Genomic DNA, 23,563 nt, shown 5'->3' on the forward strand with positions numbered 1-23,563 from the left:
CTGGAAAACTTGAAATCCGTGCAGGGAAGATGCTAATTGCTGTGCTTGTGGAGTTGTTCTACACTGTGGCTGTATTTTATCCTGCTCCACAGCAGATCTCCCGTGGTCTGTGCCTTCAGCAGGAGCTGGTGAATCTCTCTGCTGACCACCACACCCCCACAGCCCTGGCTGAGCTCCTTGGGGTTGTCCCTACTCACTGCTGGATGCAATTCCAAGTGGCACTTGTTTCTTCCTATTGACTTCTTCTCAACACCCACTGGGGCTTTTTGCAGCTCCTCACCTTAAAACATCAAGAAAAAGTGGAGTTAATGCCAAGGGCTGGCAAAGGATGCTCCAGCTGGGAGCAGAACCATCAGTGCCTACTGCCAGCACTGCTGGTGAGGAACGATGGGCATCCTGACACAGATTCCTGCATTCCACACTCCAGCCTGCTGAATCACCTTGCAGAAGCAGCTATCCCTGCTCAAGAAGAACCCAACCCTTTCAGGCAGTAAAAAGGAGGCTCAGCCACCTTGTCCTCCTCCTGGCTCTCCCTGAAGCCCCGCTTTAACCGTCAGGAACACAAACACTTTTTTCTTTTGGCTTGGATCCACGAATATTTCAGGGGCAAAGAAAATAATCAGTTAATTCTGGTGCTTTATGGATAGTTCTTATCAGCTCACAGTTAATGGCATCTTTGCTCTCCAGTGAAAGGTTAATAGCCATGTCTGCCCAGCGTTCATCAGAATTAGAATCCATCTAATCTCCAGATTAAATAACCAGAAGCCAGCAGATGAGCCCAAAGGTGAATCTGCCAAAGGATAAAAGCCTCTTGTGAGCTGCTTCAGGGAAAAGCCTTCAGCAACTGAATGTCAAGGCCTCCATGGGCACTGAAGGAGTCCCACACAAACAGTCCTAAGGATTTTTCTCCCTGCAATAATACCTGGTAAGATGATTGTGTCTTGTTTCCCAGGAGCTCTGTAGCAATCAGCCTCCTCACCCAGCATTCAATGTGGGGATTTACTTGTTCTCCACAGCTCAGGTGTCTCACCTGAAACGAGATCCCATCTCCTGCTCCAGCTGCCCAGACTATGACTCCTCCTGTTTCCCCATCATCCTCACCTTAATGAACTTGCCCTGCTTCTGGTAAAACATCCCACACCCAGCCCCTTTCAGCTGGAGCAGTCCAAGGGAAACTAATTCCTCTGTCCTCACCCTCCCTCATTCCTTTGCTCTGCCATGTCAAAAGTGTTTATTCAATCAGGCATTATTAATAAATCTGGTTTTTACTCTAAATCCCCACCTCTTTGTCTGTATCACGTGCTTCCCTCCCTGCAGGCTTTTCACACTTGCTTTCCCTTGTCACCACGAAGCAGAACTGACATTCCCAAGCACCATTCCCTGCAGGACCCCCTCACTTCCCACCCACCTCTGCATGGACTGATGCACTGCACCCCCAGGGACCCTGCCTGCTGTCCCCAGCCCATGGCTCCACTGTTGCAACTCTTGGAGGACGGCCTAGAAAAACTTTAAGTTTAATTTTTTTAATGAGGCATAATGGGTGCCATTGAATCTCTGCCCATGCAGAGCCAGGTTTCACCTCACTGAGCAGCTGCTTGAATTGGCATGGGCTGGAGTGGACTTGACTTGACAATCAGTTCAGCCACAAGCATGCCCTGTTCCTCAGGGAGGCCAATTCCAGGCTTAGCCCAGCAATCAGACCTGGTGTAACTGCTTGGAGCAAGTGGCATAACACCAAGTTCTAAAAGCCTCCCTCCCTCTCTGCTCCCCAGTTCTCCTGCTTTTACCACAAGCCCCCAGTGGACAGGAACAAAGCTGGGTACAAGCATTTCACTTTTTCTGCACACTGAAGGACAAGTTTCAGATTGCAGGTTTCTCCTGCAAGCTTTAGTCTGGTGGTCAGGAAAAACAAGTTTGGGCTGGTTGCAAGTCCCAATCATGCATTTTTCCTGACTTTTCACTCTCACACACTCATTTCTCCACGAGACAGATAAATTCCTTCTGCTCCTTCTTTACTGCAGTCTTCAATGAAAGAGTGAGAATGAAAATAATGGAGAGAAACCCTGAACAAGTCAAGGACGAAGGATATCAACAGCTGCACAAGATATCTAGGGTTTTATGAACCATAAAAGAGCATGGAGGCTTTATTGATTCTGAAAGTAACACTAAAGCCATTATTACTGCATGTTCCTGAACAGCAGGTGCAGTGCAGTGTGCACAGATCTGCTGGTTTATGGCACACTGAAGAAAACAAAAAGGATTGCAGCAACACAGGTAAGGCTTTGAAAAGAGTAATTATTAGCACCATGGACATGGGGTTTGCTTGCTGGCATCAAGAGATTCCAGGACAGGAAACAGAACTGAGGTAATCAACACAAGATTATGCCAGATACAACAAAAAAGATTAAAGACACTAGTCTTGTTCCCACACCAGCTTGCTGAAGAAGGCCTCTGGATATGCACAGCAATGATTTCACATGACTGGGGCACACCTATCAAACTGGGGCTCAGCTTTGCAGTACAAGGGAGGGGACAATTCTGACAAGTTTCTCTTTAACTTCACAGTTTTTGGCAGCTGTCAATTAAGGCACCTACAGGAGTTGCTTCAAGGATCCTCGTGGGTCCCTCCCAACCCAGGATTTATTCTACTGGCATTGCAGTATTCTCAGATGGTCTGTTACATCTCAAAACCACCTCTGAGATCCTGGGCTGAGCTGCAGACAGGCAGGACATCCAACTGGCATTCCTACCATTAATTAGATCCTCTCCTTAGGACACCTCTGACTTGCAAAACTAAAGCTGTTTCAGTCAGTAAGGACAGCAATAGCACTCCTGTGCTAAACTCCCCCTCTCCATAAGGATTTCTGTGGTGTGGCACGTCACATTTGTTGGGTTTTTACTGGCAATGCGATGATCTGGAGCACAGATCTTCCCACCCCCAGCAGGACACTGCTTCAGTCTGTGCCTCACCCACACCAACAGCTCATCAGCTGCACACTGCAATACTCTGAGGGGAAAATGCTTTGCAATTAAACCAGAACTCAGTCCTCTCTCCCCACTAAAAGCATGGCAGGGCCAGAACCCAAACCACGAACCAGCCTTGCAAAAGGCCCACACCAGCTTGATTGGCTTTTGGGTCTCTTGGGTTTTCTCTGACAGATGAGCCAACACAACACTGAAGAGACATTCACAGCTTCAAATCAAGTTCCTCCTGTGATTTCCAACGATCTGGCATTTAAAAGTTAGTAAGGATAAGCAGGGTGTCCCTCCCACACTGATCTGTCCTTTGAGGGAAGAATAAAGTGCAGTCTTCAGGTGGACACTGCTGTGCTGGTCAATTCCTTGTTGTCAAAATCAGTCTTTTGTAGGGGACAGGGAAGGATCTGGGAAGTGGTTGTAGTCATGCTTTGACTCCCAGATTTGTATCCACCTAGAAAAGAATGAACAGTTTCAGCTTTCAAAGGCACACATGGGGATGTTGCTGAATTAAGAGAGTCTTAAAAGTTTCAGAGGAACAAAACAAAACGATCCTGATGCACTTGTGCAAATCCCAACACGTTCCCTCTCCCAGAGGGAAAACCCACCAGGGGATTTGTTTTCTATCACAACAAAACTTCTGCTTTCATTACAAAGAAATCACAGGAAGAGAGACTGCAGAGAGAGCTCCATCTCTTCCATGAAAAACTTCCAAATTCAATTTCAGATTTTGGATTCCACTGAAAGTGGAGTGAGTCTTTGAAGCACTTTAAATATTGGCAGCTACGTTACTCAGGCTGCAGGTTTATCCCTAGGATTCAGATTCCAAAATAAATGACCTGCATCTCTTTTTACTGGAGCACCAGACACCCTCTCATAACTGAAAATATGCCTTAAAACCTGCCACCTTCTATCCTAAGAGTAAATAGTATTTTCCATATGACATTACATGGCAAAGTTTAGACATTTGAAGTAAATTACCCAAGGATAGCTGCTGGAATAAGGAGGGCTATAGCCCCAAAGAGAAATGGGAATCCCCTCATGAAGTGCAAGGTGGCAGCGTAGAGAGAGTTGAACACTCCTGTAGCCACGAGTGAACACAGCCCTTGCACACAGGCAAGAGAAGCAAAGAGAGCACCTGGAAAAGAGAGATAAGAGGTTATTGGTGAGATAGGCAACTGGTTATTGCCTACAAACACCTGTAACACATCATCTTCAGTGGATTCTGCCCGTCTTTCCAAGGGTTTGCACTTGCCATCAGAAAGGTGTGTGAATATCAAGTGTGACAAGGTGGGACAGGACTGGCGTGGCCCGTCCAGCCTGTGGCCAGGACCACCTCACCAACCTGCAGGATTTCCATCAGGAGATGACAGGGATATTATTATCTATCAGCTGGATTGTAAATGCCCCAGGCCAGGGCTCTATAGATCTGTTCATTGCCAAACACTTCTTATCACTTGTTAAACATTAAGTACAGCAGAAGATTTAGCACCATAAATTGGCCGCATGCGCCGCATATGGCCGTCCTGAAATAAGAAACGTGAATTATGCAAAACCACCTCCTGAGTGTTGCCACCTGGATTCTCTCCTCCCTCTGGCTGCCTCGGGAACACTCCTGTGCTGTGCTTCACAGCAAGTGCAAGGCCTCCAAACACATAACTGGACAAAAGGCAAATATGCTCCTCCTACGGGTTATCCATGATCTTTCACCATGGTCAATGATACAACCCTGCAACAACACCTGGTTCTTCCCACTGTTACTGATCTACAGAGGAGAGTTATGGCCAAGAGAATGACTTTTCTCTTGGTTATATAATCAATTTTAACTCTTGCTTCTTGTGAACGTTTTGGAAATGAATTGTATGGGTGAATGAACTGTTCCTGTTTTTCTTCCCTTGTTCTCATCTCGGAAATGCAGCAAGTCTGAATCAAAGAATGACAATTATTTGGGGGGGGAAAAAAAAAAAAAGTTATCCAGGGCCTGAGGGTGAATGCAGGGGCACAGGAGTCCAGTGGAGCCAGGGAACTCCTAACCTCCCCAGCGTCTGGTTTCAATATTCCAAGAAAAAAGTGTTAATTACTTACCATGCTCTGTCTCACTGACCAGCTTGGAGAGCTTGGATCTGATGACTGGAGTGGCTGCCATGGAAAGGAACAAAATTCCATAACCTGTGAGCAAGACACAGCACATTAAGAAAAGCTCAGCTGAAAAATAAAGTCTCCCAAGTCAGTCCCAGAAATCTGCAGCTGCTGGCAGTGTCTCCCTGCTATATTTCGACATAATTCACCCTCCTGGATCTCATAAGGCACTTCAGTCTGTGTCTGCAGTGTAAAACAGTTCTGGGAAGCTTAATGTTCTAGGAGCTACACGGATGAACCTCCAACTTCAGTGTTTGGTCAACACTGCCTTTAGCAAGCCACAGCTTTGTTGCTGCACGAGGCAGAACCTCCTCACGTGCTGAACTCCCTTTGAAGCACACAACCAGCATCAGTTTGGCAAAAGCCTGACAAACAGGGCTTTAAGCATTCAGCATCACCTGTAAACATCAGTGGCGTTGTGGTAGCGAGGGAAATCACCACCAGCCCAGCAATGTTGGAGATCAGTCCTATCTCTGCCACCCAGGTGTCCTGAAGGCAGAGCTGCAGCAGCCTCAGCCCCGCCAGGCTGCTCAGGTAAGCCAGGTAGCTGGCGGCCGAGCCGTACCCGATGAGGTCAGAAGCCCAGCAGAGAGGGAAGCCGAGCTCATACAAAACATACAGGTCCCTGGCTCCAAAATGCACCGTGACAATCACAAAGAAAGCCAAGGAGTACAGAGCCAGCTTCCACCTGGAGCTCGGCTGTTCCGGCGCCGTGTACAGCCTGTACACAGCCTTGTAGTGACGGAGTGTGAACAGCTTGGTCTCTTTCTTCTGCTTCACCGACTCCCGCAGGAAGAAAGCGGTGTAGAGAGTGGCGGCGAGGCTGGCAGCAAAGGCCATCCAGAAGGGGTTGATGTAGCCCTGAGCCCTGCGCCACTGGCCACCGCCAATGCTGGCCACCATGCCCGCGATGCCCAGGCACGCCTCCAGCACGGCCACCCGGAACGTCCGCGCCCGCCGCTCGCTGGTGTCGGCCACGTAGGAGAAGCAGCCGGCCAGGATCAGGGTGTAGTCACCCGTGAGGCCGCTCACGATGCGCCCCAGGAGGAAGAAGGCGACGTGCAGCTCCAGGTACATGACCAGCAGGTAGATGGCTGTCTGCAGGGCCATGCCCGCGGCCGGCAGGATGAGCGCAGGGCGCCGGCCCACGCTGTCGCTCCACGCGCCCAAGAGAGTCACGGAGAACAGGCAGGCGAAGAAACCTCCCAGGTTGATGTAGAGGTTCCAGCGGGACACCAGGACTTCCACCTCCTGCAGGAGAAACAGGCAGCTGAGGAGTTTCCCACAGCACCCAGGGCCACATTGGGCTGCCCACTCCTCCATCACGCTGCGCTTCCCCTCCGGGCCCCCTGCTCCCTTTGGGGCTTCACATCCCCTCCTGACTCTCTGCTTCCAGGGACTCCCAGCTCCTCTCAAGTTCCCTGTTCCCCTCGGGGCTCCCTGTTCCCCCGGGACACCTCTTTCCCCCTGCTCCCCCAGAGCTCCCCTCTCCCCTGGGAACTTCCCACGCCCTCCGTGGCTCCCCACTCCCACCCCTTTTCCCGCCGGGGTCCCCATCTATCCCGTGCCGCCCCTCTCCCCCTGAGTTATCCCCACCACAGCTCCCCTCTCCCCCTCGGGGCTCCCCGTCCCCTCGCAGCCCCGTTTCCCCCGGTGCCCACCTGCCGCAGGGGGTCGGCCGTGGCGTTGCCGTCCCCGCAGCCGGTGGACTCGGTGCTGTTGCGGTCGCTGTAGCCGTGCTCGGCTCCCAGCCGGTCCCACAGGTACTGGGTGGCCAGCGGGCCCTGCAGCGACATCGACACGGTGGCCAGGAACACCAGCGGCTCCACGGAGAGCAGCGACGGGCACCGCCGGCCGGGGGGCACCGGGGGCTCTGCGGGCGGCGGAGCGGCCATGGCGGCCATGGAGGGGCGGGGGCTCCGCCGGAACGGGGCTGACACGGCTCCGCCCGGGATGGGACTGAAACAGATGCGCCCGGGACGGGACTGACCCGGCTCCGCCCGGAACGGGATTGACACGGCTCCGCCCGGGACGGGACTGACCCGGCTCCGCCTGGGACGGGATTGACACAGCTCCGCCTGGAACGGGACCAGCTCCGCCCGGGACGGGACCGGCTCGGCTCCGCCCGGGACGGGATTGACACGGCTCCGCCTGGGACGGGACTGACCCGGCTCCGCCTGGGACGGGACTGACACGGCTCCGCCCGTAACGGGACTGACCCGGCTCTGCCCGGGATGGGATTGAAACAGATGCGCTCGGGATGGGACTGACCCGGCTCCGCCTGGAACGGGACTGACCCGGCTCCGCCCGGGACCGGCTCCGCTCCGCCCGAACGGGATTGACACGACTCCGCCCGGAACGGGACCGACACGACTCCGCCCGAACGGGATTGACACGACTCCGCCCGGAACGGGACTGTACACGGCTCCGCCCTGAACGGGATTGACACGACTCCGCCCGGAACGGGACTAACCCGGCTCCGCCCGAACGGGACCGACACGGCTCCGCCCGAACGGGATTGACACGGCTCCGCCCGGAACGGGACTGTACACGACTCCGCCCGGGACGGGACCGACACGGCTCCGCCCGGGACGGGACTAACCCGGCTCCGCCCGAACGGGACCGACACGGCTCCGCCCTGAACGGGCCCGGCCCCGCTCTGCCCGGAGGTTGCCGAGAGCCGTCGGCGCTGCCGCGATCCCGGTGCTAAAGGTGCAGCTCTCAGAGGGTGATGTTCCACAAAATCATGTAATCGTTGGATTGAGAAAAGCCTTCTGAGAGTCCAGCGTTAACCAGCGTTAACCCAGCACGGCCAAAGCCACCGCATGTCCCCAAGTGCCACATCTTCACTCTGGTGAATCCCGGCAGGGATGGGGCTCCCACACCGGCCTGGGCAGCCAGTGCTAGTGCCCTAACACCCTCTGGGTGAAGAACCTCTTCCTAATACCCAGCCTAAACCCCTGATGTGTTTGTGCTGTTCCCTCGGGTCCTGTCACTGGTCACCAGAAAGGGGAGAACAGCCAACGCCCCTCATGAGGAAGCTGCAGAGTGCCGTGAAGGCTCCCCTCAGTGTTCTCCAGGCTCAACAAACCAAAATCAACATTTTAACTGCACTAGGATCAGCAAAATATTGTGTTTAGCAATATACACGCGCTTCTATTACTTCACAGCGTGTTAGAGAATACTTCCGTTTATAAAGGACAAAATAACCTATAAACTCACGTAATAAAGATGGTTTTGGCTGTGCTGTTTGGTTTCCTGTGAGGTTTGGCTTGCAAAGACCAAGTTGTCCTTTAAATCCAAAGCACACGATTCAGAGTATTAGATTAACCCATTTATATAAACTGGAGCAGTTCCAGACTAATGTAAATTGGCATCGCTCCTCTGATAGCACCGAGGAGCTCACGGGCCACAGGAAAAGCTTGGACAAGATATAAACCACTCATTTTGCAGTAAAGCACTTACAGGATTCATTTTTAGCGTCTTTGAAAGTATTGTGACTCACATGACAGTGGCAACCACCTCTGTGGAGGTGCTGCTTTTAAAGAACAAGTCTTTATAACTGTTTAAATTCTAGAATTCTTTAAAATTCTAAAAGGCACAATTCTTCAGCTGAGACCCTTCCACGCTGGTATTTACACTCCATGAATGAGGCTGCAGAGATGCAAAAGTCTTTGCATAACCTTTGTGCTGCAGAGGTGCAAAAATGAGGTGTTCTTTTACATTTCCTTTGCATCTTAGGCCATAAGAGCAAAAAGCAGAAAAATGACCTTGCCGTCGGCTGATTTTGTCACTACACCTTGTCAGAGAGTAATTAAACATTCAAGGGATGCAAGATGTGGGGGAACAGAATTAATTTGAAAGCTCTTTCTCATTCTTTTTCTATGAAGGACGAGATGCTAATGTTCAGGGTTGGCACCAAGAAACGTAGATGCTGTTTGTTGTGAGCAATTTCCCCAAGTCCAGCTCGGAAATCTGGCAGTTGATTTTCCATCATTAGCACATTCTTGAGAGCAAAAAAAAAAAGCCCTGGCAGAAAAGGGATGAGAGGCAGGGACAGCAGACACTTTTTGTGGAGCTGACATCAGATGACCTAATGGCTGTGCTCCACGTTGTCTCTCACTTCTTGAGTAAGCTATAAACAGTACCAAGATGATTTATACCAATAAAATGGAAATGTTATCATCATTAGCTGAGGGATGAACTTGGATGATCTAACAAAGCCATCAACGTGGCATTAACAAGAAATACCCTTTGGACTTAAAATGTTTACCACCATTCCTGCCAATGTATAGAATCTAATGATTCACAGCTTCTATTTTGGAAGTTGCCTACAACTAACGCAAGAATAACTGGTAATTTCCCTGTGGTACCTTTTCTTCTTGTTTTTTTCCCCTCCAATACACCCTGCAAGTTCCCAAAGCTGATAAACCTGCATGATCAAAAATATAGGAAAAAAAATTAAAAATTAAAAATAAATCCAGTGTTTGCAAAGGGATCCCCTGTAGCCAAGTCTTCCTCAATCCACTAAGACCTAAGGTAAGGACTGTCTGTCCCTTTCTGTGTGGGGACTTCGTGTGGCACCTGGTGACAGCAGCTCTGCCCAGTGGATTTTGCTACCCAAAGTGAATTTCTCAGTGAACAAACATAAACATCCTAAACAATGACATTTATGTAACATTTTACACTGGTGTTTCAATCCTTGTATTTGAGTGTTACGGATATAGATGTCATTTGCAGTGTTCCCTTATAATTTTTTGAAATTTGAAATAGTTCTTCAACCTGTTTTGGAGGGAGCAGTTTCTCTTTCTTTTTTTTTTTTTTTTTTTTTTTTTTTTTTTTAAAGGAGGATTAGCAGCATGTATTCAAAGAGAGTATTATTAGAGACCAAATCATAAATTTTTATATTTATATATATATATGTAAATTTTTTTAAGTGTAGGCCATTCCAGGATGCTTTCAAAAACCCACTCGCTGCACAAGGAGTTAATTCTCTAATGGATTTATCACCTTTCTGAGAGATTCTCCTGAGAAAGTTCCTGCTCTGACACTCTTTCACTGTCTCCTCCCTTCTTTGTTCTCTTCCTTCTTTCTCCGATTACAGTTCCAAAAACAACACCCAATCTCCCGAGGTCAATGGTTAATATTCCCGGGTGTTTATATAGGCTCCAAGCAGCAGATTCCAGGCCGTTCAGCACTGGGCTAGCTCCAGCACCATGGCTTTCTCCTGGCAGGCAGTGCTGGCCTGCAGGAAATACCTCATCACTGTCCTGGTGCCCCTCCTGTTTCTCCCTCTACCTCTGGTTGTGCCTACCAAGGTAAGGATAATTTTTCAAAATTCAGTTGAAAAGTCTCGGAGCTGCTCTTTTTCAAGGGTGAAGAGGTTCTTTCTCGGAGCACCTGCATCTTCTGCTTGGAGATCTATTTTCATTTTTCTTTTTTTTTTTTTTGTTTTTTCCTGAGCATACTGGGGCAATATAAAAGCAGCGGGGCGTAGATGGATGAGCAGCAGCATCTGTGGTTGCATCTTCTAGAGGAACACTCAATGAGATTTTGTGACTCTTGCTTTGCATCTGGCTGATTTAGAAAGGGACTTTCTATGCTGAAGATTATTGGTGTGGACCTCAGGCTCAGTTTTAATCCCTCTTTTCATTTTCTAACAGTGTTCAGTCCACATCTTCTTTTATTTATTTTTTTTTTCCTTCTTGTCACTGCTGCTTAGAAGAGGCATTTTTTGGCAGACAAGACGTTTTGATGCATGAGGGAGAATAACATGCATTTCAGTGTTGCTTTAACGTATTTCTGTAAGAATCTTCCCAAACAAGGATTTTAAATTTAAAACACCAAGTTCTGGAGGGCACCTGGTTTAGGGTTCCTTCAGGAAAGTTGATTACGGAGCTGTAGTGTCTGGGCAGGTATTTCTGAGGCATTGATCATTTAAAGAGAGAGCTGTGAGCTGACAGACTCCCAGCCTTCTGCTGCTTCTTCACTGTTTCTTGCACTCCCAACCTCTTCATGCAGAAAGATTTAATCTCTGTTCTCTTATTACATCTCCAGCCCCACGAAATTGCTCTTTCCAAACTGCCCCTCCTGTCACTTGTCCGTGGACACCAAAACTCTTCCCTCTCTGCCTCCCAATCCCTGCTGATTCCCAGTTTAGGGTCCTTCTCCAAGCTTCATTCTCCACCTCCCTGACTCTTCCCTGCCTGTCCCAAAGCTCTGTCCTCTTCACAGCTCTGACTGTGGACCTGGTCAGGTGTGGCCTCTCATTCCCTCACTAGGTAAATAAAATAGTTTAGATTATTACTGAAAAGCTCACTAGGAGGGAAGGAAAAAAAAAAAAAAAAAGAAGAAGAAGAAGTACCTTTTTTTGCTGTTTAGCTTTTCCAAAGGCAAAGGAGTTACTGAAGTGAAAAGAGATCAGGAAAGTTCTAGGGAGACAGAGAGAGATTTTTTTTTTTCTGTCCTGAGGCCACGAGTTCAAACTCACTTGCTGGAGGCATTGTTACATACAGTGAGTCCTTGGAGTTACCTGTGGAATGATTTGGCAGGGTTGGTTCAGTTCCTCTTTCAAAATGACTCCCTCTGGTTTCTATGCAGTCAGCAACAAGATGAAAATTGAAAACGTCCTGGATTTTTCCCCTTGCCACTTCAAGAAACCTTCAAGAAGGGTTTTTTGGGGTTAAAACTGTGCACTGTGCCACTGCTGAGCAGGAAGAGCTCGTGCGTCTGCACACAGTCTTGTGAGCCAGCAGCTACAGGGTGGAATTTCACTTTTTTTTCTATTCTGTTGATCCATTAACCTGCCCTATAATGACAGAGCACTGGACACTGAGCTATTATAATTGAGAGCAAACAATGCTAAAAATCTTGCTTAAAGGCAGACAAATGTCCTGACTTTGGGAAAAGTCAGCTTTTACTGGAGAGCCTGTTCACAGCAGGATGGAAGACACTGGCACTGTGCCTACAAGACACATCCCAAAGCTCTACTAAGGCCTCTCAGAAGGCACCCATCTGTGTCTTTTAATAACAAAAATGGAGAAAAAGGATTGCCGAAAGGGCAAATTGCTCTCAGCGATCAGCGGGATGAATGATCAAGGTTCTTAATGCTGTCATTTAAAAATAAAGCTGGAAAAGGAATATTTTCATATCTCTGGGAATCTCTCCGACTTACTGCTTCAGCCTGGCTGCTTTGATAATTCACACTTAGATTGCTTTCTTCTTCTTTCCTCCAGACTGCTCAGCTCCCTGCTCATCCTTTCCCTTCAGCAGCTCTGTAACCTCCACACCACGTTCGGAATTCCTGAGCGTGTTCCAAAGCATCCCAAATTCAATCCTGCCACCCATTATTCCAGCTCCTCGGTTTAATCCTCTGTAATCCCACCTCAAAAAGCATCACTACGGTTTCATTCAGTCTATTTCAGGAGACATCCTTTATCCAAGACCACACATCCATGGTTTCTTTCCTTTGGCTTTGGTGTCTCCCGTAATTCTGCAAGTTCCAAAAGGCAGAAGACAACAAAACCTCCTCTCACCTTCTTTCTCAACCCAACCAAATGCCACTTTTGTGACAAATAATTTTGAATCTTTTCGGTGTGCAGGGACTGACTTCAACATTTTTACATGAAATTTGGTGTGGTTGTCCAAAGCAGGACTAAATCAAGGTTTTCTCAGAAGAGTGACATGAAATAGGGGATCTCATTTGCCTCAAAGAAACGAGACAGAGTCAGTGGAAGCTGAAATGATCTGTGACCAGTCTGCCAGCGAGCCTTTCAAAGTCTCCACTAAGCTAAAAATCCAGTGAAAGGTTATAAAATCATTTACAGTACCAGGAGTCCCAGCTATTGAAATGAGCTGTGGTTCACCTGGGCCATGACCTGAAGCCGTGGGGTTACAGGTGGGGAAGCCTTGGCTGGATCAGTAACTAATTCTGCAATTCAAGGACATGAATATAGAATAGAACACCATCAGCACAATCAAGAAGCCTATTCAGTGATTGCCAATTCCTTATCATGAAAGGTCCAAAGTCGTCCATGTCTCTTCTCCCCTGGTACTATTTTTACCCCCACTGAAGGCCTCATCTTCTCCTCAGAGTTCTGATGAGGTTGCTGCACAGTTTGTCATTCGATTAGGATTTTCCTAGGTCAGAGGCTAGGTGGGAGAGAAGCACAGGAAATAACCTTTTCTCTAATCCCTTTATCAGGCAGTGAATGTAATTATGAGGCCTTGGCTTCTGGAAAAGCTCTGGGTTCAACGTTCAGTGTGTTCTGATTGTGTGTCCCCTTCCCCTGGCAGGAGGCACTATGTGGCTATGTGATCATCGTGATGGCACTTTACTGGTGCACAGAAGCCCTGCCTTTGGCTGTCACAGCTTTCCTGCCCGTCCTGCTGTTCCCAATGATGAATATCATGGATTCATCAACAGTAAGACATCAGCTGCTTTTATTCTGGGATTATTCCCCAGGATTATTTTATAATCATCATCATCATCGTTATATTTATATTATTGATAGTTTGCTATTTTATTTTAACATTGTTGCTATTATTATTATTATTATTATTATCATCATCATCATCATCATCTGTCTTCTCCATGGGCTAGAAGATGCACAAGCCCCGAGTGAGCTCTGGGTAGAGCTGCTAATCTGAACTCAGAGCAAATTCCCCATTCAGATGCAGCCCAGGGTTACTCCCTGCTAATGCCCTTGGGGTAAACTTTCTCAGGAGAAGTCCCCTCTCTTGTGACTCTTCCCTCTCCCTTCTCCCACCTCACAGGCCTCTCGGGAATACCTGAAGGACTCCAACATGCTCTTTTTGGGGGGCCTGATGATGGCCATTGCCATCGAGAGCTGGAACCTGCACAAGCGAGTGGCTCTGAGGGTGCTGCTCATCACCGGTGTCAGGCCAGCCCTGTGAGTTACAGGGGTGGAAATGCTGTGGGATAAAGGATTTTTATGGCATTAAACTCCCCCATCTCTGATGGGAATATGCAGATCTTCCCTTGCAAATGCTTTCCTGCAGCCCAAGTGAGTTAGTGCCTGAGCAAGCCTTGAGGTTGTTACACACCTGGTGTGTCTTTTTTTTAATATATAATAATTCCAAAAGGCTTTTAGGTGGAGAAATAGCAACAAGAGAGTCAATGCTGGAAGGAGAAGAGTGCTGCCAGGCTTGGCCAGGAGCACAGCTTTGGACAGTGAAGAAAAACCACAGCTGGAACAGAGAAAATACGGACACTCTGCCTGCTGCTGGTTGCAAAGAGAAGAGAAAATATGAGGATGCTCGTTTGGAAAACAACAAATGTTTTCCAGACTAGAACTTTAGGCTATGCACAGGCTACATCACCCTGTTTAATCTGTCTCAGCTCATAAGAGAGAATAGTGAAGGAAATTACAAAGCAATAGAATAAAAATGCATACAAGATAAAACCCTTTTCATCTGATATATAATCTACATCTCATCTAAAGGATAATTTTGAGACAAATAACAGAGTAATACCAGAACGAGGATTACAATTTTAGATGAGTAAGAAGAGAATCTTAAATAATAGAGGTGAGATGAAATAACAAGAGGAAAAAAAAAAAAAAAAAAAAAAAAAAAAAAAAAAAAAAAAAAAAAAAAGAGAGAGAGAGAAATCATCTTCCTTATGGCCTAAACTGATTGCCATTTGGGATCCAATTCAGCTTGCAATTCCTCTTCAAAATATATTATAATGTATTAACGTGTAATTGAGAAATGTCTTCCTCAGAAGGATGTGGAATAAGCAGGATCTGACCGGATAAACTGCTTGCTCCAAGCTATCAGCTTCCATGTTCTTAGCCATAAGAATGCCAAAAAATTGGCTGAAAAAGAGAAGTTGGTGTTTAATCTTAACTGTGCCCCTCACGAGGTGGACCAGGGCTGGAGGAAATGTTGGGTGGGGATTGCTGAGAATTTTCCCAAAGCCAGCATTAGCAGCTGGCTCTTTGTGACAAAAATAAAGAGCATGAGTTCTGATCCTGCCTTCCCAAACCTTCTCCTTTCAGGCTCCTGATGGGATTCATGGGGGTGACAGCCTTCCTGTCCATGTGGATCAGCAACACGGCCACGGCTGCCATGATGCTCCCCATAGCACAGGCTGTGATGGAGCAGCTGCACAAGTCAGAACTCGAGACTTGCACCACTGTCCAGGTGTCTGAGCACACCAACAAAGCCTTTGAGCTGCAGGAAAAGTCACCTGACAGCTTAAAAGAACCAGAGGAACCAGGTGAATGGGTTGTGGGTGGTTTGCTCTTCAAGGGGATGGGAGATGACCTGGTGCTTTCTTCTGTTGTAGCAGTTCCAAGTAAATTCTAAAAGAAGACTTGTCCCCAAAGCATCCTGACTGCACCCCACAGCACTGATGAGTCTCTTCCATGAACCAGACAAAACCACAATGGGCTGCTGACTTGGCTGAAGTTAAATCAAAAATACAAAGACATTATAGCTACTCAATAAATCGACAAAAAGTACAAATTCTCCACTAGGGGAAGCCTTTACATCAGGCTTGCTATTTCCCTGTATATTTCTGTCAGTTCAATTATTATCTACTGTGTAACTTATCATATAATAGGGAATTCCCAAGGGGAAATTTCTGGCCTATTTCCAGCTGGAAGGTTAGGGATTAAAATGAATTCTCTAATCCCAAGGTACACAATCAAACAGCAATATCTCTTTACCAGCTGTCTTGCCCTCTCCCCATTTTTGAGGTGCTCCCAGTGTTTCTGAACATAAATCTCAGTGCCAGCAGCCAGGTGCTGGTGCAGAAAAAGTTCCTTTCAGCCCAGCTTCTCTAACTCTTAATAATTCTCTGAGTTCTTGCCTCACTCCCCTCCACAAGCAGTTCAGACATTGCCCTCATTCACAAGGAAACGTCAGCAGTAGGTTCAAACTTTATCCCACATTTCAAACTCCCCTCTGAAAAACTCCTCTGTGTCAAGACAACCAGTGAAAATGGGCAGAAGATCAAAAGAAATTAACAGTGCCAGCCTTAAAATGAGGAACTTTGGTTCCCTCAGCTTTGAATCCATTCTGTTCTAGCCTTGAAATATTAAATTACGCAGGGCCAAGGCCTTTTCCTGTCCAGTATAACTCCTGCATCTCTTGTGTTCCTTGGGGTCCAGGTAATTCTCATGTCGTGGAAGTTGATGAAGAGAAAGTGAGAGAGGAAATTGAGAAGAGGCACTCGAATCTCTCCAAGGGAATGTCCCTCTGTATTTGTTACTCAGCCAGCATCGGAGGGATCGCCACTCTGACTGGGACAACGCCAAATCTGGTGCTGCAAGGACAAGTTAATGAGTAAGTCTGGGATCACACACCCACCAAACTGCAGCATTGTGCTACAGCTGACTCCCAGGCAGCACAGAGAAGGAAAATGTCAGTTTGGCCCCTTTCCTGAGAAGGGAGCTTCTCTTCCTTAATGGGCCCCAAACACAGAACCTTCCCCTTTCCTGACTCATTAATGAAGGGCAGAAGAGAATGTGGAATTTGGGATGCTAACAGCCACCTGCATTTTTCCAGCCTCTATCCAGAAAATGGTGGCATCATCAACTTTGCCTCGTGGTTCTCCTTCGCCTTCCCCACCATGCTGGTGCTGCTGATTTTGTCCTGGATTTGGCTGCAGATCCTCTACTTGGGCTTCAAGTGAGTATCCCTGAGCCCCTGCAATCCAGCTCTGATCAAGGACTTGTTTAACACACTTTTTATGGATGAGAAAAATCACTCAGTAGGTGACAGAGCTCTGACACACAGCAGAGACCAGAACAGCACACTCGGTGCCTGTTAAAATTCTGCAAGTTTTTATTTGAGGAATCTGATCAAAGCCCAGCTAAATGGACTCTGTAGATGAAAACAGAGAGCTCTAAGTGCACATGACCTGTTCTGCAGCATTGCTGTCATGTCCTAGGAGATTGCTGTGCTCCAAAGCAGGAAATTGATTTCTGCTCAGAGCTGGTAAATGCCTTTGTGACCAGGGTTGCTTCAGACCTAGAAGATTAATTCTGTGCTAGTTCTGGTGCAGATCACACAACCAGCCTTCATTGCTGTTTGATACTCAGCTTATCATGTTTGTATTATTCCAACTTCCCTTATTTCCCATGGAAAGAGTGCTGTAACACCTGAAATGGTATTTTCATCTTCAAATCCCTCCTTTAAAATTCTCATTTTCTGTCGTTTTAAAAAGCTCAGCAACTCTTTACTTCCTAGTGATCCAACAGCCTTGTCAATCACATTAACATTGTCCTGGTCTAGTGGAAGATGTCCCTGCCCATGGCAGAAAGGTGGAATGAAATGGAATCTGGGTCTCTTCTAACACAAACCATTCTGTGATTCTGTAATTTTTTTTCCCTCATGTGCCCAGATATCTCACTCATTTACATTTAAATAATGAGCTTTTAGGAGCAGGAAGCTTTTCTTCTGATCATCTTGTCAGGACATGCAGCTCCTACTCACCGTGGTTGATAATCGTAATAGATTCAATTTCAATAGCCATATATAAATACCTATAAGGGCATTATGATTGAGTATAAAATTTAGATTCTTAACTCTCAGGATACCTGGCAAACTTCTCTAACATTTCTCATCCATTTTCTTCCAGTTTTAAGAAGAATTTTGGTTGTGGTGCCAGTCCTGCTGACAAGGCTAGGGAGCAACAGGCCTACGAAATCATCAAGGAAGAGAGCAAGAAACTGGGCAAAATGTCATTTGCAGAGATACAAGTTTTGGTCATCTTCATTCTCCTGGTGGTGCTGTGGTTTACAAGAGAACCTGGATTCTTCCCAGGCTGGGCAACAGTTCTGTTCAACAAAGATAATATAAGGTAGTGCTAGTTCTCCTCCTCACTTCGAATAAAACTGAAATGGGCTGGATTTTATCCAGCTGAGAGCACAGCTGACTAAATACCTGACTGCTCTATTGCAGCTATGTCACTGATGCTACAGTTGCCCTCTTCGTTTCAATGTTGCTCTTCATCCTCCCTTCTGGCTATTCCAACCAGGTCAGAGATGAAGAGCAAACAGGTGAGTCACTGCAGCACCAAAAATCGGCTGTCTGTATAGCTATTTGGGAAATTTTCACATTTTAGGTGTAGAAAGGAAATTTCACATATTAAATAACACTTCAAGGTGCTCTTCCAGCTGTGTGCTTTAGGTTGGGCAAAGCCCACATGGCATAAAATTCTCTGCTTCTCGTCATTTCACTAATTAGGAGACTCTGATCCCAGCGGTGTTCCTCCCCTGTTACACACATCTGTACAGGATTCCGGGCTGGAATCTTCAGGAGGGAGCACAGGGCTTAAGAGGAACACACAGAGTTGTTGCCACACCTTTAACTCACCCTTCCCTGCCTCCTACTGTGCTTCTTGGAGCAGCTACAGATCATTCATTAGAGCTTTTGCAAGTCAAGTTTAAAAACCTTTCCTTGATGGCGCTCCCAGCGTTTGCTTCAGGGGATAATTGCAGAGTTTGCTGACAGAAGGGATTCCTGACGTTCAGCCCAAACTCACCTCCCACCGAGAAGTTCTGCTTTCTTTGGAGAGTGTAAGATCCTTCACTAAAATCTCTTTTTTGGGTTGCAGAGGGCAGGGCAAAGTTCCGGGCACCTCCACCCCTCCTGGAATGGAAAGTCGTTCAGGAGAAGATGCCATGGAACATCCTCTTCCTGCTGGGAGGTGGCTTTGCCTTGGCCAAAGGCAGTGAGGTAACATTCCCCTGCTCACCTGGGCTTTGTGTCTCTTCCTGGGTGGGTTTTTTTGGGTTGTTTTTTTTTTTTCCATGGTGCTCTTGGTGCTGTCCCAGGACACAAGAGGGCACACTGGGAGCATCCAATGCTCCTTTCCCCAGCTCCTGGCGGTGAGGTCCATCCTTGGAGCCCTGGGATCAGGACAAATCCTTGTTGCTCCCCTTTGCCTTGGGATGGCGCCGGCAATCAGGGCAGCACAGTGAACTGTGTTTCCAGAAAAGTGGCTGATTTTCTGCCCCAACACTTTAAAAATTCTTTTAAATAAGATGTAATTGATGCGGCCAGAGTGAGGAGATGATTTACCCAGGAGGGGTCTCCAAAGTATTTCAAACCGAGGATTTATGGAATTAGGATTTAAATTAAACTACTAGAAGAGAAATGCTAGAGCTTGCTGAATTTTCTCCTTCAAGAGCAGGTAAAAAACATCTGCAGGAATGATTCCAGTGCTATGCATTATTTTTCAGTAATGATTTAAGTGACGGAACAGAAAATCCATTTATTAAATCTATAGACAATAAAAGAATTCTAAAAGGCTTCAAATGCCTAGAAATACTAGTTTAGAATTCGAAGATCAAAATTAAAATGGAAAAGTACATGTTTGGAAAACGAAATATTTAAGAAATCACTCTAATTTATCCTAGAATAAATAACCAAGTACTTAAAAGCTGCTGCAGAAATCCCAGAATGACAGGGAGGATGCTGCTACTTCCCAGTGACTGACAAGGATGAAGGGTGTGAAAAGCTTCACACAGTTATCAAGATCTCAGCCAATGTGGTGAAATGATATAAAATCACTACAGTATCTGAGAATATATATATATATATATTATATATATATATATAAAAACATTTTAGGAAATTAATTCAAATAGCTTACATTTTAAAAAAGCACCTCAAATATTGATCACATACAAGTAATGATCTGAATAGAGAAATAATTTTTTGCTGTCAATAATGCATATAAATACAGGATCTTCTACTGTCCAATTCCTCGGATGGGAAATAATGGTGGTGGTTTTTTTGTTTAACCTACTGAACAATCCTGTCTGTGAGCCCTGGCTGCGTTTTTCTGCAGACAGCAGTTTGCCTGAGAACTGCTCTGAGAAGGGAGAGCTGGACAAGAGCTGCGAGAGGACAGTGATGTGGCTCTTCCCTCTCCAACCTGGGCTCCCTCTTTGCTGTGTTGCAGGAGTCAGGTCTGTCTACATGGTTGGGCAACCAACTGACCCCCCTGGAGAGCATCCCTGCCCCAGCAATCGCCTTCCTGCTGTGCCTCCTCATCGCCACCTTCACCGAGTGCGCCAGCAACGTGGCCACCACCACCCTCTTCCTGCCCATCCTGGCTTCCATGGTGAGCCCCAGCATTTCAAAATACTCCTGTGAGGACAGTTTGCAGCTCCTCAGCTGTCAAAACTAACTGGCTGACACTGGTTCCTGGATCCCATCAGGGGCACAACACAAAAATCTCTGTGTGCATATGAGAACGCACACTGTGCTTAGTTCAACCTTTCTAAAATCATTGCTGGTGAAAAGCAAAGGGATTAAATTCATTGGCATATGAAGAGTTTGCCTTCTAGGCTGGGCATGAGGTCACTGCCAGCTGTACTTGTTTTTTTCCAATTTGTTCTGCACGGAGGCAGCACCAGCAGCAGCATTTCCTTGCCTGGAACATTCCGTGCCTGTATTTCACCCCCAGCATTGGCCTTCTAGAAGTCTCTGAAGGTGATAGCATGACCTAATTCAGACTTCTGCATTTCCACGGGAGGTTTCTGTCACTGGGATAGACAGTGTCCTGCCAACTGAAAAGCTGGTTCCGGATAGGAACTGGAATGAGTTCCTCCAAATTCTTTTTGCATGGCCACAGAGTCCAGCCAACCCCTAAACCAAAGCTCTCATCAAAAGAGCTTCACCTACCTCCCCTGATAACTTAATTTTGAAGCCAGGATTTAGACCTGACTCTAAGCATTATTTCTCCATTTATACAGCAGAAACACAAAGCCCTGACCACAAAATCAATTCTTGCATCTGCTGCATAAAGATGCTGGAAGTGTCCGAAGCGGCACCAAAATATGAGTGGCTGCAGTGTTTGGGGAAGAGTCGGGCTTCTGACACGGACAAATATAGTCAGATTTCTGCCAAAAGGTTTCTGTGCATTTCTGGGCATCCAAACCATCATCTCTGCTTTTTTTTTTCAGGCTGAAGCAATTTGCCTCAACCCTCTCTATGTGATGCTGCCCTGCACACTCGCGGCGTCGCTGGCCTTCATGCTGCCCGTGGCAACTCCTCCCAATGCCATTGTCTTCTCCTATGGACACCTCAAAGTTATTGATATGGTGAGGAAAAAAAGAAAAAAACCCAAACAACTCTTTCTTTCCAGAATTTTCACCCCTAGGTTTGATCTTTCCTTTTTTTCTTATGCTGGTTCTTCTTAGAGGAGCGTTAGAAAAGTCAGTGTGCCCGGCTTATGTCAAGAGGTGTGTGCATTAATAAAGGGTCACACCGTGTCTCTAATACACTCTGAGAATCTTATAAAGGTGCTAATGAGCTCTTAAAGAACAACCAGGGCCTCTTGAAGAATTTATAATAAGAGCTGTCAATGTGTAACTGCTTGAAAAACCCAAATATAGAGCATGAGGGTGTCCAAGAGCCCTGTCACCTGGGCTCTCCTTCTGCCTGGCGCATCTCAGGGTGCCCTGGTGCCTCAAGAAATCACTGAAGAGGCAAGGACAGCAGTGCCACATCTCTTGATAACTTCCCTACATTATAATTGATCCAAGAAGAAACCCAAAGTAACATTAGAGAGAAATACCAGGTCAGAGGAGAAGTGGACTAAAAGGATTTCAGGACTTTTAGTTTTATAGAGTTTTATCTAATAGAAACCTTTCCCTTTATACAAATTGTATTTGTGAAGAAAACCAACTTAAATGTAATTCAGTGTGAAAAAAAAATTTGCCAAAGAGAAAATCAAACCATGCAAACCCTAAGGAAAAAAGGAAACCATCCGGGAAAAAAAGCACTCAGGGCTTCTAACAGCTCTTCTCTTTTATAATCCTAGGCCAAAGCTGGGTTTGTACTCAACATTCTGGGAGTTCTGACCATAACTCTGGCCATCAACACCTGGGCTTCCTCCTTGTTCCAACTGCAAACATTCCCATCGTGGGCAAACAAGACAGGGAGCTGCCTGTAAGGAGGAGACAGAACCACGACTGTTCCTGTCCGAGCTTCAGGGAGAGCAGGACCATCACCCACAAGAGGCTGTGGCTTAGAGAAAAGCCTGTTCTGTGGAAAAGGACAAGCAAAACCCTCCCCATGATAACAGCAGTAAAATTGCCTGGTGGCTGCTGAGTTTTGTCACCCCAGCAGGAGGACGAGGTGACTTTTGGCTTTCCAGCCCTCCCTCCTTTAGATTTTTCTGCCTCTGCAGGGGTGTTTTCCCCCAGTGCTTTTCCAGTTAAGTCTGAAATCTGCAGCGAGAAAATAGAGAGAGAGGTGTGAATACAGAAGAGAAAGGAGAGAGACTCTGAGCTCCTGATTTCATGCACAGATCTGTGCTGTCACAGCTCTCCACCTGTATATGTGTAAATGTTCAAGGTGTACATGATTGTTATAGACTCCGTGGGCACTGACAGCAAGCTGTGTGTTGTGTGATCACAGAAGAATCGCTGTCAGCCCATTCTATTTTGAAATATATTTATTTGCGGTCCCCTTGTCAGGAATGTAAAAGATTATTTTTCTCCCAGAACACCTGCCCCGATGTTATTTATGTCAGATTACAGCCTGCAAGTTCATAATAAGACATTTCCTTGAAAAAGAGAGAATCCTTGTGTCCTAAAATATGTATGATTGAATTAAAGTTTTTTTTTATTATGTACCCCTGTGTTCTTGAGGGATTTTTTGGCTTTTTATTACAAATCACTGCTTCTGTCTTTCAGGTATCAACTGCTTTGTCCATGATACTTACAACAAAGACACTTCCCATATGTTTAAATAATCAGAGAAATCAGCATGGTTGATTTTTCTCTTCTCTTTAAAGTAGTAGTTATGTCACTGTTATTATTACTGAGTCCAATTTTCTTGGAATGTCCAGCCCAAGATTTTCCTTTTCAAAAGCCTATTATGTAATCCTGTTACATATCTAATGTCTATTCTGCAGGAGCTGACTTTCAATAGCAGATAAGTTCCTAATGACCCAACTGAAAGATATCCAAAGGCACTTTGCCAAAACAATCTCTTGGTGTCATAAATGAGGTCGGGTTCAGGCAGAGCAGTTATCCAATGTGTGCCCCTGAAGTTTACTCTGAAACCTTTGTTCTGTTGTTACCTGCTTGACTTTTGCACAAAGTGCATTTCTGAAATCCCACTCTGGTGGGATTTCCATCCTGGTTCCATGAGAGTGAAAATGAGGAAATTTCACTCTAAAATTGTATGTTCCCCTCAAAATCTTTCTTTTTTTTCTTTCTCTACCCTAATTATTAGGAGACAAGGCTGGCATGCAGTGTAATTTTGATTCATAAAATGTCCAGATTCACTGACTTGCAGCAGTTTTTCCCCAGTTCCAAATACCCAGACAATTCTGGTGTCTGCTGGTCATTGATTCCTCAGCACTGATGGTTCCAGCGGCAGTGGAAATCACTGTCTTGGAAAGAACAGCCTGGTGTTAATCCTCCTGTGGCTTTGACAGAGTTTTAATTTGAAG

The 23,563-nt window shown here is 46.4% G+C and overlaps 2 protein-coding genes across 2 annotated transcripts; one reads left to right on the forward strand and one right to left on the reverse strand.

Moving 5' to 3' along the window:
* Nucleotides 1-2,109: 2,109 nt before the first annotated feature.
* SLC46A1 (solute carrier family 46 member 1) lies at nt 2,110-7,058 on the reverse strand. The gene is made up of 5 exons (XM_066333334.1): nt 6,777-7,058; nt 5,514-6,366; nt 5,062-5,145; nt 3,958-4,114; nt 2,110-3,430 (listed from the first exon to the last, which is right to left on the reverse strand). The coding sequence occupies exons 1-5, from the start codon at nt 7,017-7,019 to the stop codon at nt 3,355-3,357; spliced, it is 1,413 nt and encodes a 470-aa protein (XP_066189431.1). The 5' UTR covers nt 7,020-7,058; the 3' UTR covers nt 2,110-3,354.
* Nucleotides 7,059-9,935: 2,877 nt separating this feature from the next.
* Nucleotides 9,936-22,166, forward strand: SLC13A2 (solute carrier family 13 member 2). Its single transcript, XM_066333335.1, is given in 12 exon segments — nt 9,936-10,433; nt 13,411-13,539; nt 13,753-14,027; nt 15,138-15,358; nt 16,254-16,428; nt 16,651-16,773; nt 17,726-17,947; nt 18,049-18,150; nt 18,711-18,825; nt 20,057-20,218; nt 21,063-21,200; nt 21,923-22,166. Coding segments are annotated over 12 exon segments (1,896 nt in total). The 5' UTR covers nt 9,936-10,331; the 3' UTR covers nt 22,055-22,166.
* Nucleotides 22,167-23,563: the final 1,397 nt, after the last annotated feature.

The sequence above is a fragment of the Sylvia atricapilla genome, chromosome 20 (assembly GCF_009819655.1).
Source record: "Sylvia atricapilla isolate bSylAtr1 chromosome 20, bSylAtr1.pri, whole genome shotgun sequence".
Lineage (NCBI taxonomy): Eukaryota > Metazoa > Chordata > Aves > Passeriformes > Sylviidae > Sylvia > Sylvia atricapilla.